This window comes from Camellia sinensis, chromosome 12 (assembly GCF_055761805.1).
Source record: "Camellia sinensis isolate YWXY chromosome 12, ASM5576180v1, whole genome shotgun sequence".
Classification (NCBI taxonomy): domain Eukaryota; kingdom Viridiplantae; phylum Streptophyta; class Magnoliopsida; order Ericales; family Theaceae; genus Camellia; species Camellia sinensis.
In genome coordinates, this window is record NC_138972.1 from 84,781,751 (window position 1) to 84,797,288 (window position 15,538).

At 36.0% G+C, this 15,538-nt stretch overlaps 2 protein-coding genes across 6 annotated transcripts; one reads left to right on the forward strand and one right to left on the reverse strand.

Moving 5' to 3' along the window:
- The first annotated feature begins 1,517 nt into the window (after positions 1-1,517).
- On the forward strand, positions 1,518-6,865 carry LOC114277290 (protein SINE1). 5 transcript variants are annotated; one of them, XM_028219198.2, is made up of 3 exons: positions 1,518-1,611; positions 3,773-5,174; positions 6,151-6,865. In XM_028219198.2, the coding sequence occupies exons 2-3, from the start codon at positions 3,804-3,806 to the stop codon at positions 6,640-6,642; spliced, it is 1,863 nt and encodes a 620-aa protein (XP_028074999.1). In that variant the 5' UTR covers positions 1,518-1,611; positions 3,773-3,803; the 3' UTR covers positions 6,643-6,865. The 5 variants fall into 5 exon arrangements, with proteins under 5 accessions (XP_028074999.1, XP_028074995.1, XP_082755250.1 ...); XM_028219194.2 differs by having other exon boundaries at positions 1,534-1,797; XM_082899124.1 differs by lacking the exon at positions 1,518-1,611 and adding an exon at positions 1,637-3,328.
- Positions 6,866-7,016: 151 nt separating this feature from the next.
- Positions 7,017-9,406, reverse strand: NDF5 (NDH-dependent cyclic electron flow 5). Its single transcript, XM_028219199.2, has 3 exons — positions 8,779-9,406; positions 7,518-7,982; positions 7,017-7,412 (listed from the first exon to the last, which is right to left on the reverse strand). Exons 1-3 carry the CDS (start codon positions 9,322-9,324, stop codon positions 7,218-7,220), a joined length of 1,206 nt encoding a protein of 401 aa, XP_028075000.2. The 5' UTR covers positions 9,325-9,406; the 3' UTR covers positions 7,017-7,217.
- Positions 9,407-15,538: the final 6,132 nt, after the last annotated feature.

Here is a 15,538-nt window from a genome sequence, read left to right on the forward strand (position 1 = left end):
TCGGTTGCGGCCAAAGGAATCTCAAATCCGCCACCCGTCTGCCAAATTGGCGGATTGGAGAAAATTAATCCGCAATCGTCCGCTCGTCATCACACATCCGTCCAAAATGCAGCGGATCAGTTCGGTTTTGGCAGATCGGTATATCCGCTGCTCACCCCTAATCGAGAGAGCTAGTTAATGGCTGCACAGGACAACAGTAACACCCAACTCCCCAGAGCTCGTTTGATTAAAATATTCAAAAAATAAAATAAAATAAGTTTTCTAATTTAACAAGATAAAACATCATATTTAACTCATAATCATTATATTTTTTCTTTCATAAAAAATCAAAAATTCATTTCCAAACGAAATTTTTTAACACGAAATTAAAATAATAATAATAATAATAATAATAATAATAATAATAAAACTAAAAAACCAAGGCTCCGTTTGGTTAGGGTTTCAAATTATAATTCCACCCATTGATTTGAATGTATTGTTTGTTTAGAGCTTTCAAATCATAATTCTACACCAATTTCTCAAAACTCAATTCAAAACATAATCATTACTTTTCAAAACTCATAACCATATACATAATTTAAAACTCTTTTCAAAACTCAATTCAAATAAATATTTTAACTTTTTAAATATTTTAAATATTCAAATATTTTAATTTTTTTAAGGTTTTAAATATTTTAATATTTAAATACCTTACGATTTTTTAAAATTTTTAATTTTTTGAATATTTTTAAATATTTTAATTTCAAAATATTACGATTTTAATTTTTTAAATTTTAAAATATTTTATAAAAAAAAATTCAAACTCTATTTTATAAAATATTTTAATTTTTTTTGTCATGTATTTGGTTACGATTTGAGTGTAGAGTTGTGAAAGTAGTATGGAGTTTTGAGTTATGTGTTTGGTTATGAGTTTTAAAAATAATTTCTTAATTGAGTTTTGTTTTATGTGTTTGGTTACGATTTGAGTGTAGAGTTATTTTTAAATTTAAAATATTAACATTTTAAATTATTTAAATTTTTATTTAAATTTTGTACTTATTAAATTTTTTAGATTATTTAAATATTTATGATTTAAATTTTTTGAATATTTATTTTGAAAAAAAAATTATTTTCTTTGTCATATTTTCAATTAAAAAATTGTTTAATGTTATTTTCTATTAATAATAAATTTTTCTAATTGAATTTTAAAAAGAGTTGGTTATGATGTTGGTCAGAATTTTCAATAGTGTGAAAGTAATGTGTTTTGTTATGAGTTATAATAATTTGAATTAAGTTTTGAAAATTCTTTTCAAAACTCATAACCAAACAAATTTTCTTACTTCACATGTCAAATCAAACTTTCAAAATTCAATTCCACATTCAATTCAAAACTCAATTCAACACTCTCTTCAAAAATCATAACCAAACAAATTTTCTACACTCAAATCATAATTCTACAACTCACAAACTTAAAATACAATTCATACTCTCAAATCATATTTACAAAACTCTACCAATCACAATCCAAGTAATTCTAGCGTTATGCAATACGGCGGCAGCTGGATTTGAAAATGTCCGAAACACACAATTTTGGTTACAATGTTTGGGATGTATTTGCCCCCAAGATTGACGGTACTGATCACACTCTACTATATCTCTCTCTCTCTCTCTCTCTCTCTCTCTCTCTCTCTACTTTTAACTTCCCGCCCAAACCCTCAGAATTTGCTTTCTCTTTTTACACTCGAACCCCCTTCTGTCTTTTCTACGAATCCTCTCTCTCTCTCTCTCTCTCTCTCTAGAGGCTTCCATCATCTGGAGGTATTTCCCTTGGGTCTCTCTCAGATCTGGAATAGGGGGATTTGGTTTTGGGGTAAATCTGAATAGGGGATTTGATCCAAATTTGTTGGGGTTTTTTCTAGGTTGTTTTGCTTTTGCTTTTTAAAGGGTGAGAGAATTAAGTTGGTTAAGAGTTTTTGTTTTTAAATGCCATCACGTAATTTTCTTTCTCTGTCAAGGCTTTGGTTTGCAGTTTACAAACTCTGTGTTCTTTGATCATTTTCACCGTAGTGTTTGATTCTCATATTGATTTAGGAGCATATAACATACAATAGCTATTTATTTTAGACTATTTGTTTCTTTTGTTTTTTATTTCAAATTTTTGTGATATGTTCATGCTCAGATTCTCATTATATTGTGTTCTTTTTATGCAAAGCTTGATTTGAGTTGCAAGTGATTAATGCAGGCCTTTGTAAATCATTGCATGATTAAGGGTTTGTCAATTGCTTTCTATGGAACTAAGGCCATGTTTGTTTGGGCGGATTGAATTAGCATTCCCATGACTAATAGTTCTAGGACTACGAATCCATTGGATTATGTATCCTATCTTAACTAATAGTCAAGTTTAAAATAATTAGTTCGTACTTCAATTATTTAACCAAATATCGGATTAATAATTTTATTAGACTATTAGTCCAATTCCAAACTCATGTACACCCAAACAAACATGGCTTAAATATTAGATTTATGATAGTATCAATTCTGCAATGAATACAATTAAGGTTCGGTCTATTGTATTTTGTTGTGGTTGTTTGATTGATGGTGTTACTCATGAGCGTTGATTATATTGTAAGTTTTTTAGGATTTTGAAATTCCAACTCTTACCTTTGAAGTATTTGTTCATTCCTCATGAGGTTCTCCTCTGTGTGTGTGTGTGTGTGTGTTAAAATTTATTAGGGCAATCCCATCTTCATGCGTTTCCATTTCAGAAACTCATGTTGAGAGAAAAATTGACCCTCTTTTGTCGTTGGCCGTTAAATTGTTTTCCCAGTCCATTGCAATGTCTTGCAAAATAATGAATAATCATAAATAGTTTGGAATTGCACTTTCTGTCTTGCATATATAGTTTTTTGAGCTATTGAACTTTTTGAACCATGACTCAATCCAAATTCAATCTCCATGGAAGGCACTACAAGTCGAGGACACCATGTATTTGTGTGGTATTTCTTAATATATAATAGAACAACTTATAGGATTTAAGCCCCATGTAGATTGCCTAGTAGTAATTCCACATGGTTCAGAAGTTGACGTTTGTGCTTAAGTTCAGTATTTGAAAATTAATTAATTAGTGTTTTTTGTTTGTAAACTTCAATTTTCTTAGGAATATTTTTAGTTCGTCGGAGAACATATTTAACCTCTTTTTATGTTTGAAATTTTAATTTGAAGTGGAATTTGTTGTAACATGTCGGTTAAAGAGCCCCTCCTCAGCTTTGCCCCTTCCACCCAACCATGGCCTTACCCTTCCCTCCCAGCAAACTGACACAGCCTTGCAAGCTTTGAAATCATAGCAATGGTAGGGCTTCGTTTTTGTAGAGGTTGAAGTATTGAAAGAATTAGTGCAAGAAAACTTTCACTTACTATTTATATTATATTCTCAACATGTGTGTGTGTATGTGTGTGAAAAAAGAGGTATCATTTTAGACCCAGATCTGGTTATTTGTTCAAGGACTCATGTTCAGCACTTTTATGTATTTTCATTGAAAATTTTATGGAAACCCAAGTTACCGTCTCTTATATCAATGTCAATGTCAATGTCCAGCACAAATCTCTATGAGTGTATGCACGTTTCAGTCATCTATCATTTGTTGAATTTATTGAAGGCCAAGCCCCATCTTCATTCTTGTATGATTTTTCATTGAAATTGTATGTATATAGACAGCAGCAAGCAAGCAGGGTTGTGAATTTTATTTTTATATCTTTTATTAACCCCCATTCTTTGCTGTTGGTTTTCTTTCAGGTTAACAAAAACAAACAATAATAAATAAGTAATGGGTAGAAGTCTGAGCCCAATTCTGCGGCAAGAGTTGGAAAATCTTGAGAAAGGTGCAGATAGCAGAAAATCTGCAATGAAAGCGCTGAAATCATATGTGAAAGACTTGGATTCAAAGGCAATTCCACTCTTTCTTGCTCAGGTTTCTGAAACCAAAGAGAAGAATGGTTTGGCATCATTGCCATCTGGGGAGTACACAATTTCCCTCTATGAAGTTCTTGCCCGCGTCCATGGCCCAAAAATTGTCCCTTTGATTGATAACATCATGACCACCATCATCAACACTTTAACTTGCAGTGCAGGTTCTTTTGCTCTTCACCAGGCTTGTTCAAAGGTTGTCCCAGCCATAGCAAGGTACGGGATCGATCCCACAACTCCACAAGACAAGAAGATGCATATAATACACTCTCTCTGCAAGCCCCTTTCTGATTCTGTTTTGGCTAGCCAAGAGAGCCTTTCTTCTGGATCTGCCCTCTGCTTAAAGGCTCTTGTTGATTCTGACAATTGGCGCTTTGCTTCAGCTGATATTGTCAACGAGGTTTGTCAGAGAGTTGCTGGAGCCCTAGATAACCCCACACAGACACAGACCAATTCTCACATGGCCTTAGTTATGGCTTTGGCCAAGCATAATAATTTGATTGTTGAAGCATATGCAAGGTTGTTAATACAATCAGGATTGCGGATTTTGAATGCTGGGGTTGCTGAGGGAAATTCTCAGAAACGGTTATCTGCCATTCAGATGGTTAACTTTTTGATGAAATGTTTGGATCCAAAAAGCTTATTCTCAGAGCTTGGATTGATTATTGGGGAGATGGACAAGTGTCAATCTGATCCGATGGCTTATGTTAGAGGGGCTGCTTTTGAGGCTCTGCAAACTGCAAGAAGGATAGCCACGGCCACAGAGAAAGGCTTGAAAATTGATCGGGATATGATGATGGGTTCATCTACAGGATCAAGTTTTGGTAGGAGGGGCAATAATAGTCGGAGGAGAAATTTATTATCGAGTGCTGGGGATCAATCACCTGTGGCTGCATCACCCGAATCACAGACAGTTGATTCTTTTGTTGGATATGATTCTTTGATTGAATCACCAATTTCCAATTGTCAGGCCTCTGGTGAGCTTAGTTATGATCATGATCGAAGGAGTGTCAATCGGAAACTTTGGAGGAGGTATGAGAACGGTGGAGTGGATGTATCTCTCAAGGATGGCTTGTACTCTGAGGTGACTCGTGGAAGTGCCACTCAGAGCCCCAAAGGTGGTGGATCTTTCGATAGCGAAGGTGATGATTACACAGACGGATTTGCAGGATTCTTGCAGGGAAGTACTAGAAGAGACAGAGTTCCAAGAAGTACTACTCCTAGTCCTCAGGTACCCATAAAAATCAAAATGTTTGCTTATTTGAATTCATTTATACAAATAAAAAATTACAGTAAGGAATGGGATACATAAATTGAAGCCGCAAGGAGAATTGTCCTTGCAATCAAAATGGGGAAATAACAAGAAAACAAAAAAGAAGTAAAAAGTAAAGTTCAATTTGGAACTTCTTCCTGCAGGATGTCGTAGAGACAGAATCTAGTTGTACCAACAATCTAAGAATTGAAAGTTGTTGTACAAGTGAAGTGTTGGTGCATATTTCATGCACAATATATGAAAATTAGTAATTATGGCTGTAACTAGAGCATTCTATACACTTTCTTTATTATATATAAAATATGTATCTATTTTATAATTTTGTCACATGGATAAAAATAAGAAGACAGGAGAAAAAATTATCTTTGGATATAATAATAAAAATGGAGAGCTTTTGAAGGAACTATAAATAATCAAGAAGAAGGAATATCTCCTCTATGTATCAATTCTTTCCGCATGTCTATATTTTTGTGTTGTATTTTTTTAAACAGATTTTCAAGTAAATTGTAGGTGTGTTTCTTTGGGGGAGCTTTGGGTTTTCAAATTTTTGTGATAGCTGCTGCAAATGCAATTACCCAATGAAATATTAAACAACAAACCTTTTTGTCCAACTTGGAACTTTTAGCATTTTTCATACTCCCAATCGTATGTGTTGTAGCTGATTATGCACAAAGTTTAAAGAATGGAACTTTGAATGATAAATGTACAAAAATGTTGTTTGTCTTGAATAAAGTTTTGGGAATTATTATTGTAGATTTGGAAAAAATGATGATTAATACTTTTTTTTTTCAAACTAAGACACAATTAGAGGAGGGAGTATTAAGAATTTTTTTCACTATTTTCTGTTTTCTGTTATCAGGTTTGAAGTAGGCTTGTTTTTTTTTTTTGTGTGTGTGATAGTGTTGATTCTATCTATACTCCTCTTGTCTTTCAGAGGTCTCGCTATCAGATTAATGTAGATAACGTGAAGATTTTCGAAACTCCAAGGAAGCTCATTCATTCTCTTCAGGATCCAAATAATGAGAGAGCCAACTTCTCGGAAAAACATTCTAGAATGTTTAGAAGCCCATCCTCCAGCAAATTCGAATGGAGCCCTACATCCAAATATGACCAAAATGGTCTTTCACCCAATATCAACTATGTGGTCGAAAAGGATGGAGAACTACATGTTGGCAATGAACAATTCCAAGGTGGTTCAGAATCCGTATCATCAACAGAAGATATTCCTATTAATGCTGATTTGCAAGTGGCTGAGAAGGTGGTTCCTGGAAGTGAAGTTGAATCGCTGAACTTTGACAATCAGAAAAACAATTGCAAGTCTGCTATCAGTATGGTCTGTGGTGTCTTTGTTATGCTATTTGCAGTTTTTATTTCTTTACTGTGGATAGATGGCCAGGATGAAAGCTGTAACCTTGTTCCCACCTAATTTACCCATTGAAATGTATCAAAATCAAAGTAGGACAATTATTAGTGGTAAACACTTTGGAGTTGTGATGTTGAGAATCCAATGGCTTTTGTAATCAAAGAATTATATTAGGTTATCCTAACCATGAGTAAGATGTTTGATGTGCTTTATAGAAGTGAAATCATTGTGTTATCTAGGGACAATCATTCTTCCTATCTATGCGTGTCTTTTGTATTCTTTAGGACATCACTGATTTGAGTGTTGCTTTACTGTAATGAGTCTCATGACTAAAATTGCAAGGTATTTGTGATACGATTTGTTGTTTTCATTTGAGTACTACTCGGTTGCCTCATGTTGAATCAAGAAAATAGTTGCTCTTTTTTTTAATGCCAAACTTAAAATTTCTGAAATATGCTTTTTCTTCACTATATCCTTTACTTCCATCCCAATACAACGCCTCCAAATGAGAACATATTGAACTAACACAATTTTGCAGAAACTTGTTTCCCTACAAGCAAGTGTAGAAGATGTGTATTTCTCCTATCCAAATTATCTTCCTTGGGATGAAAGCAAAAACATGCTTCAGTGGGGTGTGTTTAGAGATTTGGGTTTTGCAAATGCTGCGAGCCTCTCCATTCACCTCCAGGACCGAGGATTATAGGTTTGAGCAGGGCAGATTGGCCTACGCATAGATAAGCATATTTGCCATACCATTCATGACTTGAGCCAGGACTGAACATGTACAGTTCGTTGAACCCATCTCTTCCTACCGCAACTGAATTTCTTCTACCCTGTTTCATATTCCGAAATCAACCCCCAAGAGAAAACAAAATTTGTCAGTTTATTATTAGATGATTGTAGCGCCAAAAGTTATATAGGCTAGTAGGGTGAATTACCCTATCAATTATTGTGAAGTACCGTGGTGCACTGGTGTAAATCCTACTCATTTTGTCCGTTAAGTGCTTATAGTTGTCGTTCTCTTCACCCTCCATCTCTTCTTCTCTTTCCATCTCATTGCTCCGATTCTCTGAACCCCAGGCAGACAAAAGTTGCTTGACTGCAGTAGGACTTTTCCATGATTTTTTAGAACCCAAATCGTTCCTTTTGGTGGATTCTGGAGGAATAATACTAAATTTTGATGAAAATGGTGGCTTGTTGTAGAAATTTGATCCTTCCAATCCAATTGCATAAGTTGCTTCTGGTGTACTCACTGTCAAATGACTCGTAATAGAGCCAGTCAGACGAAGAGATGAATGTTTTGAGTTAGAGATTAGAAGCTCTGAGCTTAAGAGATCTTGCTGGAGAGTTAGAATGTGTTTGACTTCAATCATATCCTGTGAATTACTGCAAACCAGTTCTACCTGCATTTGTCAAATTCATAATCCCTCAGAATTTGCTCAAAAACCCAAGCACAAGAAATCACAAAAATAAATAAATAAAAGCAAATAGGGGGGGAAATACATATAGGGCTGCTACCTGTTTGGCAAGTGAGAGAAACAATACAGACATAACTTCTAATCAATCATGTTCTACTTTTGGTGTAAGCACGGCTATTATTTTTTTTAAGAACTTCCAGTTATTTGGGGTTTTTTTTTTTTTTTTTTGAAAATTTGAAAAAAAAAATTCTGAATACAACTCACTTTGTAGCGGAAACCAAACAGTTGTTTTTGAATTTTGGAAAACTGTTTTCGTACAAAATTAAAAAAATAATATGAAAATGATGTTTGTCTTCAAACTTTCATTGTTTTATTAACATGAACTTCTTTTTGTTCACAAGCTCAGCACATCTTTTTCTATCTAAACCACATTTTAGTATAAGAATGGTGTCATGATTCTAATCCGGAAAGAAGTTCCAATCTCTGAGTCTTCTCTTTGTCTTGGCACTGTTTATATTTATATATATAGTGTAGTGTTGTTTTAGACAGATTTGTAGGCCATTTGTAAGAGTGTTTATTTGATGGAGCTTGGAGTTCAACCTCTTATACAGCTATAGAATAGAACCAATAGGTTTAAGGATTTATCAACTACAGAGGACTTAATCTCATTAAAGAAAATGAGATTACCGCGCCTCTTAATCCACTTTGTATAAATCTTTTATTTGAATATATTTTCTAGTGGTAATAACATCAACAAGAAAATATAAGATGAGAGACTAACCCTAATGGAATCTTGAGGACTTCCTCTAACATCGCCAAGGGCCCAAGTATTTGGTGACCATGAAACTCCACTATCACTTTCACAATTGAAAGCTAAAGACACCCCACCTTGAATTTGAATGACATCATCATCATCATCTTCATTCTCCTTCTTCTTCTCCACTTCTGATACAGATGTATGCAACAGCTCAAGAATGCCCCCATGCCACATGGAAGCCTTGTAGGATGTGATCAAGCCACTTGGCAGCATCAGGGTGGCAACACTTCCATTATCCAATGCCATCCTGACAACACCACAGTTGTCACTGAGTTCCTCAAAGGTGAGTCCATAGCCACTCAACTCCTCACTCTCCCAGTAGCCCATATTGATGGATGGTGGATATGTAATTGAAGCCATTGTTGCCAATGGAAAATCTCTCTTGCTGTTTCTGAATTGAATAGGAGGAAAATATGAGTGTAAAGATGTCAAACTTGTACTACTGCATTTTATAGGGGAAAGATGAGGAATGAAGTCAGAAGAGAAAAGAGAACTGTGAACCATACTCATGTTTCTTTCAAATTCTTGTTTTTTTCTTTTTCCCAACCTTATATTGTAGCATACCCTTTCACAAATGAATGAGAGAGAGAGAGAGAGAGAGAGAGAGGTTCATCTAGGATAAGGCTAGTTGTTTTGGTTGGCTGTAGTTGAAGACTCCAAAGATAATTATTATTAATTTTCTTTTTCTTGTCATTTGACAGCTGAGAAGTGTAACACCCTCTTTTTTACTGATATTCAGGTGAGATGCACAGTGGTTGGCCAAGAATTTAGCCTTATCTTCATCTTCTTAGTTTAAAATTGTTTTTGAGCCAATGGTGAATTAATAGTTGTTGGCATCAATGTTTTGAAATCCTTATCGTTAGTAAAATCAAGAAAGAGACCGAAATGTCATTCAGAATTGAATGGTGATGTTTTTTTTTTTTTGAGGAAAAGTTAAAGACAAATATATAAATATGCAAGTAGTGCTAACCAAATTAATTAATTTATGAGTTAATATATATATTGTTAGTTGGAAAAATTAATTAAACTTGTATCTAAGAGAAAGAAAGCTTAATGTAATATATTATTTATATTATTATATTATTACTAACCGTAATTTCCATCGATTTCACAAAGAGAGGTCTATTTTCAAGAGGAAACGGGTTTTAGGATTTAGGATTTCACCGAACGATAACCGATCGAACTGATCAATCCAGTTTGATTTAAAAAAATTAGTTTGCATAATAAGATGTTGTATCTCTCTCTCAAATCTCGCTTCCATTTTTTGCTAGTAAAGATGCATGTACCACAAAACAGCCCAAATATGTTGATCTTACATCTCAATTTGTCAAAAACCATTCAAAATAAATTTATACTTAAAACTTTTTCTTCATCTGTACATTTTGTGCATAGAATAAAAAGCATTTGATTTGCTAAAGCAATATCGACATCATCATTATCAATATCATTATTAACAAATGAAATGACAGACTACTGTAACAGCAAGAAACTGTTTCTTCTTCTACTATCGAAAAGAAAAAAAGGAAAAAAAAAATCAATTCCTCCGGAGAAAATTGGAAAAAAAAGAAAAAAGAAAAAAAAGTTCATTTACTAATTTTACAGATTTACAGAACTCTAGTGCAATAAGAATCTAAAACTATAAAATATTTACAATGTCAAACAAGTAGTAATCCACCAATTCTTTCAACCATTACTTTACTGATTGTACCTAAACAATTTAGGGAAATTTGACTGTGTGGGTGATTTTTCGACCACACTGCCCGCTTAGTAACCAGCTGGAGAGCACTGGCAGAATAGATGGCACCTGACTGACCTTCAACAGAAATATAAGAATCCCGCGGTGGTTTCGACCACCCGGGGGCACTCCGACGATCAAGTCAGTATATCTCTCAAAGATAAATCAAGTACTAAACTCACAAGCTTGAGTATCAAAAGCATACCTTAGACCCATGGGGGTGCCTCTCTTTTATAGCCAATACAATCCTAGTCCCAAAAGGAGCCTGGCCCTAATGGACTTAGGATTACTGCTAATCTGGGACTCTCAGTAGGATTAGAATAAACTCTCTAAGAGTCTTATCTTTACCCAAACTGAAGTCTTCTCCCAATCTAGGACTCTTGTCCATATCCAAGTTGAGTTCCCTCTTCATTCTAGGACTTTTGTCCCTTATCCATTTATCTCGGTTTCCGATATCTTCGGAGGCAACCTCGGCCTAGCCGAGATGACCTCGGCACAACGACCAAGACACGTGGCACCTCCGCTGACACGTCGGCGTCACCTTGCCACGTGTTGGTACTCAGAAAATATATCCCCACAATTGCTCCCTAGGTTCTATTACCTCGACATTCTGAGGTGATGGAACCTACACTGTTCGTTCATCTGTGCCCCTCAAAATTCCCTGGACTTTACTATCCACTGGTGTCAAGAATCAAGTTTCATGTTTTCTAAGCTGCTTGAAATCGCACCTCCTAGCCGAGATTCTGGTTCCATTAATTCGTAAACTCCAAGAGCTTTGCAACTGCTCTACTCACACTCTCTGGTGAGTTCCCGATTTCCAGTCATCTATTTGACTTCGGCGATTTTCATATTGGCGTTCATTTCACTTTGTAGGTTCATAAACTCTTTACTTACTATTAAGCTCAATCTTTCATAACTCTTCTGAATCTGTTTACTTGCCATCTGTTGCCTTCTATTTTCGTCTGTCTTCAAGTTTTGAATTGTTTGAATGCCTGGCACTGTTCTTGTCATATCCGCTTTCTGTTGCTAGCATCGTGTCTAGGTCATTACTTTCTTGTTCTTCACATACTTACTTAGTGCCTGTGCACTTGGCTTTATTCTTGAACCTTGCCGTCTTCTTGACTATTTTTCTCTTTTTTCATTCAATCCTCTGGCTTTTTCTCTTTCTAGATTTTTTTGCTTAAATCCGTCATTGTTCCAAGCTTTCAAGCTTCTGCAACTGTCTTCGTTTCTCTCCTCCGGTGAAGCTTTACGTCATTCTGTCATTGTCGTCAGACTTCGGCAATTCTCATTCCGGCTTCCCTCTTTCTGGTAAGCCACTGTTCCTCCTGGTTTTATTTCTTGTTGCTTTCCAAGAAGCACTGCTTCATTGTTAATCACCATTCTTGTTTTACCCGTTATTTCCAAATCATCTTCTTGAATACACACTGTTCACACATCTGTTGATTTCTACCACTGTTTTTGGCTTGACACACTTGTGCAATCTTTTTGTCTTGATTTCTTGATAGCTTCATCACCATTCTTGATTACGAATTACATTCTTGTTTCTGTTTTCTGTGTCTTTTTCCAGATTCTTGCTTTCAATCTTTGCCTTCAAACTCCGAGGTGCCAATCGCCAAGAAGAGCTTTGATCAAACTCTTCAGGAGGTTGATGCTGAGCTCGTGGCTGAGAAGGCTGCTGAGAAGTTCTTTCCAACTGTCTTCTGGGGGTGAGACACAACCTACCGCTAATGCCGAGTAGTTTGCTTCCTTCTTGAAATTGATGCCGAGGTAGCGGTAGAGAAGCTCCTCCAACTGACTGCCGAGGCTGAACCATTGTCGTCTGTCGAAGCAGATTAGTCCGACGTTCTTGCTTTCAGTCCCTAGTTCTTTAAGGTCTTTATTTTTGTACTTGCCAACCTTCTCAGCTCTTAACAAGCTAGTTGGTCATCTCGGTTGATCATATCTCGGAAACGTCTTTTAGTGTTTATCTCGGCTATACCAAACTTGTAAATTGTTACAAATTTCAACAAGTGGTAGACTTCATAATCTTCGGTTAACTCATTTTGTAATTTGCTCAAAAATTTCAACAAGCGTTAACATTCCTTGCTCCCTAATTATCATTCCTTCCCCATACACCTTCTCCCTGCCCCCTAATGTGAACGTAAGTTGTATTTAGGATCACATTAGGGAAGTGGGCTTCGTGCTGTAGCCACAGACCTGATGTGTTCTTCTTTCGCCGATGCATTAAAACTTCTGGTATTTAATTCACCCCCTTTAGACCCTCTTTCTCTTGGCCTTTGCAAACTATCATCGCTGTTTCTTGAAGCATTTATTCCTTTCACAATTCTGGTCACCACTTCTGGCGTGCATTTAGTGGTTCTAATCAAAACGACGTTTGACTCGGGCGAATCTTTTGCCGACATTTAACTTTGTGCACTCTTTAACTTGTAAATTCTCTCAGAATTTCAATAAATGTTAAACATCATTTCGGTTTAACTACGGTTAAGTATCATCTCAGTTTAACTTTAGTTAAACATCACCTCAGTTTAACTTCGGTTAAACATCATCTCGGCTTAACTTTGGTTAAGCATCATCTCAATTTTTGAAGTTTTTCCTTTTTTTTTGTCGCTTGTACTCTTGTACCTTTTTGTTCTTTAGATAATGTAAGCTCTGCATATGGCCGATGTGCCTCCTTGTTCTTGAATGTCTAATTCAACTTTCCTTCTCTGAATGAAGCGCTCTTCGTCGCCCTCCTGGACGAGGATTTTCTTCAATGGCTCCTTGCCGACATCATCTAGGACCTCCATGTCCTCGTCTTCAATCTTTGCCTTCCCTGGTTCCCGAATGTTGCAGGTAGTTTTCATTGCTGCCATGGAGCAATTCTTTACCTGCAGTTGGTCTCCTCTGACTTCTTCAATCCCATGTTCTGTGGGGAACCGCAATAGTTGATGCAACGTTGAGGGAACTGCCCCCATTGCATGCAATCATGGCCTTCCCAAGATGATGTTGTAAGGTGAAGGCGTGTCAAGCACGACGAATTCTGTTTTGATCTTCTTCTAACTGCTCTTGCATGATTCTATATTTTGCATGTTTTTCATATTTTGCCTCCTTTGTGCGATCTTCTCGGGGTTACATACCTCGGGTATAATAGCTACAAAACTTTTACTTCGGCAAGATACTGACCTGCAAACTTTTCATAAATTCTAACAAGTGTGAAACATATACTACTCAATGTTAACTTTGCAAGCTTTTTCTCAAGTTTCAACAAATGTTTAAACGGTGATCTCGATCTAGCCTACTTGTAAATTGCTACAAATTTCAACAAGGATTAACATATACTGTAACAGGGATCAACAAGGATTAACATAACAAGTGTTAAACAATAATCTATTTGTAAATTGCTACAAATTTCAACAAGTGTTTAAATATACTTAGCTCTTTCCTCAACCTGTAAATTGCTGCAAATTTCAACAGATGATCATATGTCGGCTTAACGTTATCTTGTAAATTGCTACAAATTTCAACAAGTGTTAAGCATCTTCTTTAGTTTAACCAACCTGTAGATTGCTACAAGTGTTTAGCAATAACCTCGGTTTTGCTTCAACTCGTAAATTGCTACGAATTTAAACAAGCGAAGAGAAACAGTAATCTCAGCTTAACTTCAACTTGTAAATTGCTACAAATTTCAACAAGTGAAGATAAGGAACCATCTCGGCTTAACTTCAACTTGTAAATTGCTACAAATTTCAACAAGTGAAGATAAGGAATCAGCTTAATTCCAACTTGTAAATTGCTACAAATTTCAACAAGTGAATTAAGGAATAATCTCGGCTTAACTTCGACTTGTAAATTGCTACAAATTTCAACAAGTGAAGATAAGGAATCAGCTTAACTCCAACTTGTAAATTGCTACAAATTTCAACAAGTAAAGATAAGGAATCAGCTTAATTCCAACTTGTAAATTGCTACAAATTTCAACAAGTGAATTAAGGAATAATCTCAGCTTAACTTCAACTTGTAAATTGCTACAAATTTCAACAAGTGAATTAAGGAATAATCTCAGCTTAACTTCAACTTGTAAATTGCTACAAATTTCAACAAGTGAAGATAAGGAACCATCTCGGCTTAATTTCAGTTAAGCATCATCTCGGCTTAACTTCGGTTAAGCATCGTCTCGATTTAACTTCGGTTAAACATCATCTGGGCTTAACTCCGGTTAAGCATCATCTCGGCTTAACTTCGGTTAAGCATCGTCTCGGCTTAACTTCGGTTAAACATTGTCTCGGCTTAACTTCGGTTAAGCATCATCTCGGCTTAACTTCGGTTAAGCGTCTCGGCTTAACTTCGGTTAAGCATCGTCTCGGCTTAACTTCGGTTAAGCATCGTCTGGGCTTAACTTCGGTTAAGCATCATCTCGGCCTAACTTTGGTTAAGCATCGTCTCGGTTTAACTTCGGTTAAACATCATCTGGGCTTAACTTCGGTTAAGCATCATCTCGGCTTAACTTCGGTTAAGCATCATATTGGTTTAACCAACTTGTAAATTGCTACAAATTTCAACAAGTGGTAAACATATTCTTCTTCTCTTTGCCCCCCCAGTGTGAACTTAAAATCCACTTAGGTTCTCATCATACATGTAGCTTCGACCTTGTCGCCGAGGTTTAATTCAAGCCGAGGTTGTCGGCCTTGGTTTCTCTATTGATCTTACTTGGCTCCAACCTGAGTTTGATTTTCGGCCTCGCATCGGCGAGCCGTTTCTTTTTTCTTGTTCCGACGCCTTTGTTCCCGGCATGTCCTCCTCGGCCCTAGCATACTTCTCAATTCTGGCCAACTTTAGTCTGATCTTGTGTGTTTCCTTTTTATCTTCTGGGATCTGAGATCTGCTCATTGTGCTCTTCTCTTCTCGGACTCAGGTGCTGAGATCTTATCTTCTGGAATCTTGGATCTGCTCATCAGGTTGAGCTCTTCTTTTCTCGGACCTACTCATCTAGGCCGAGATCATGTCTTC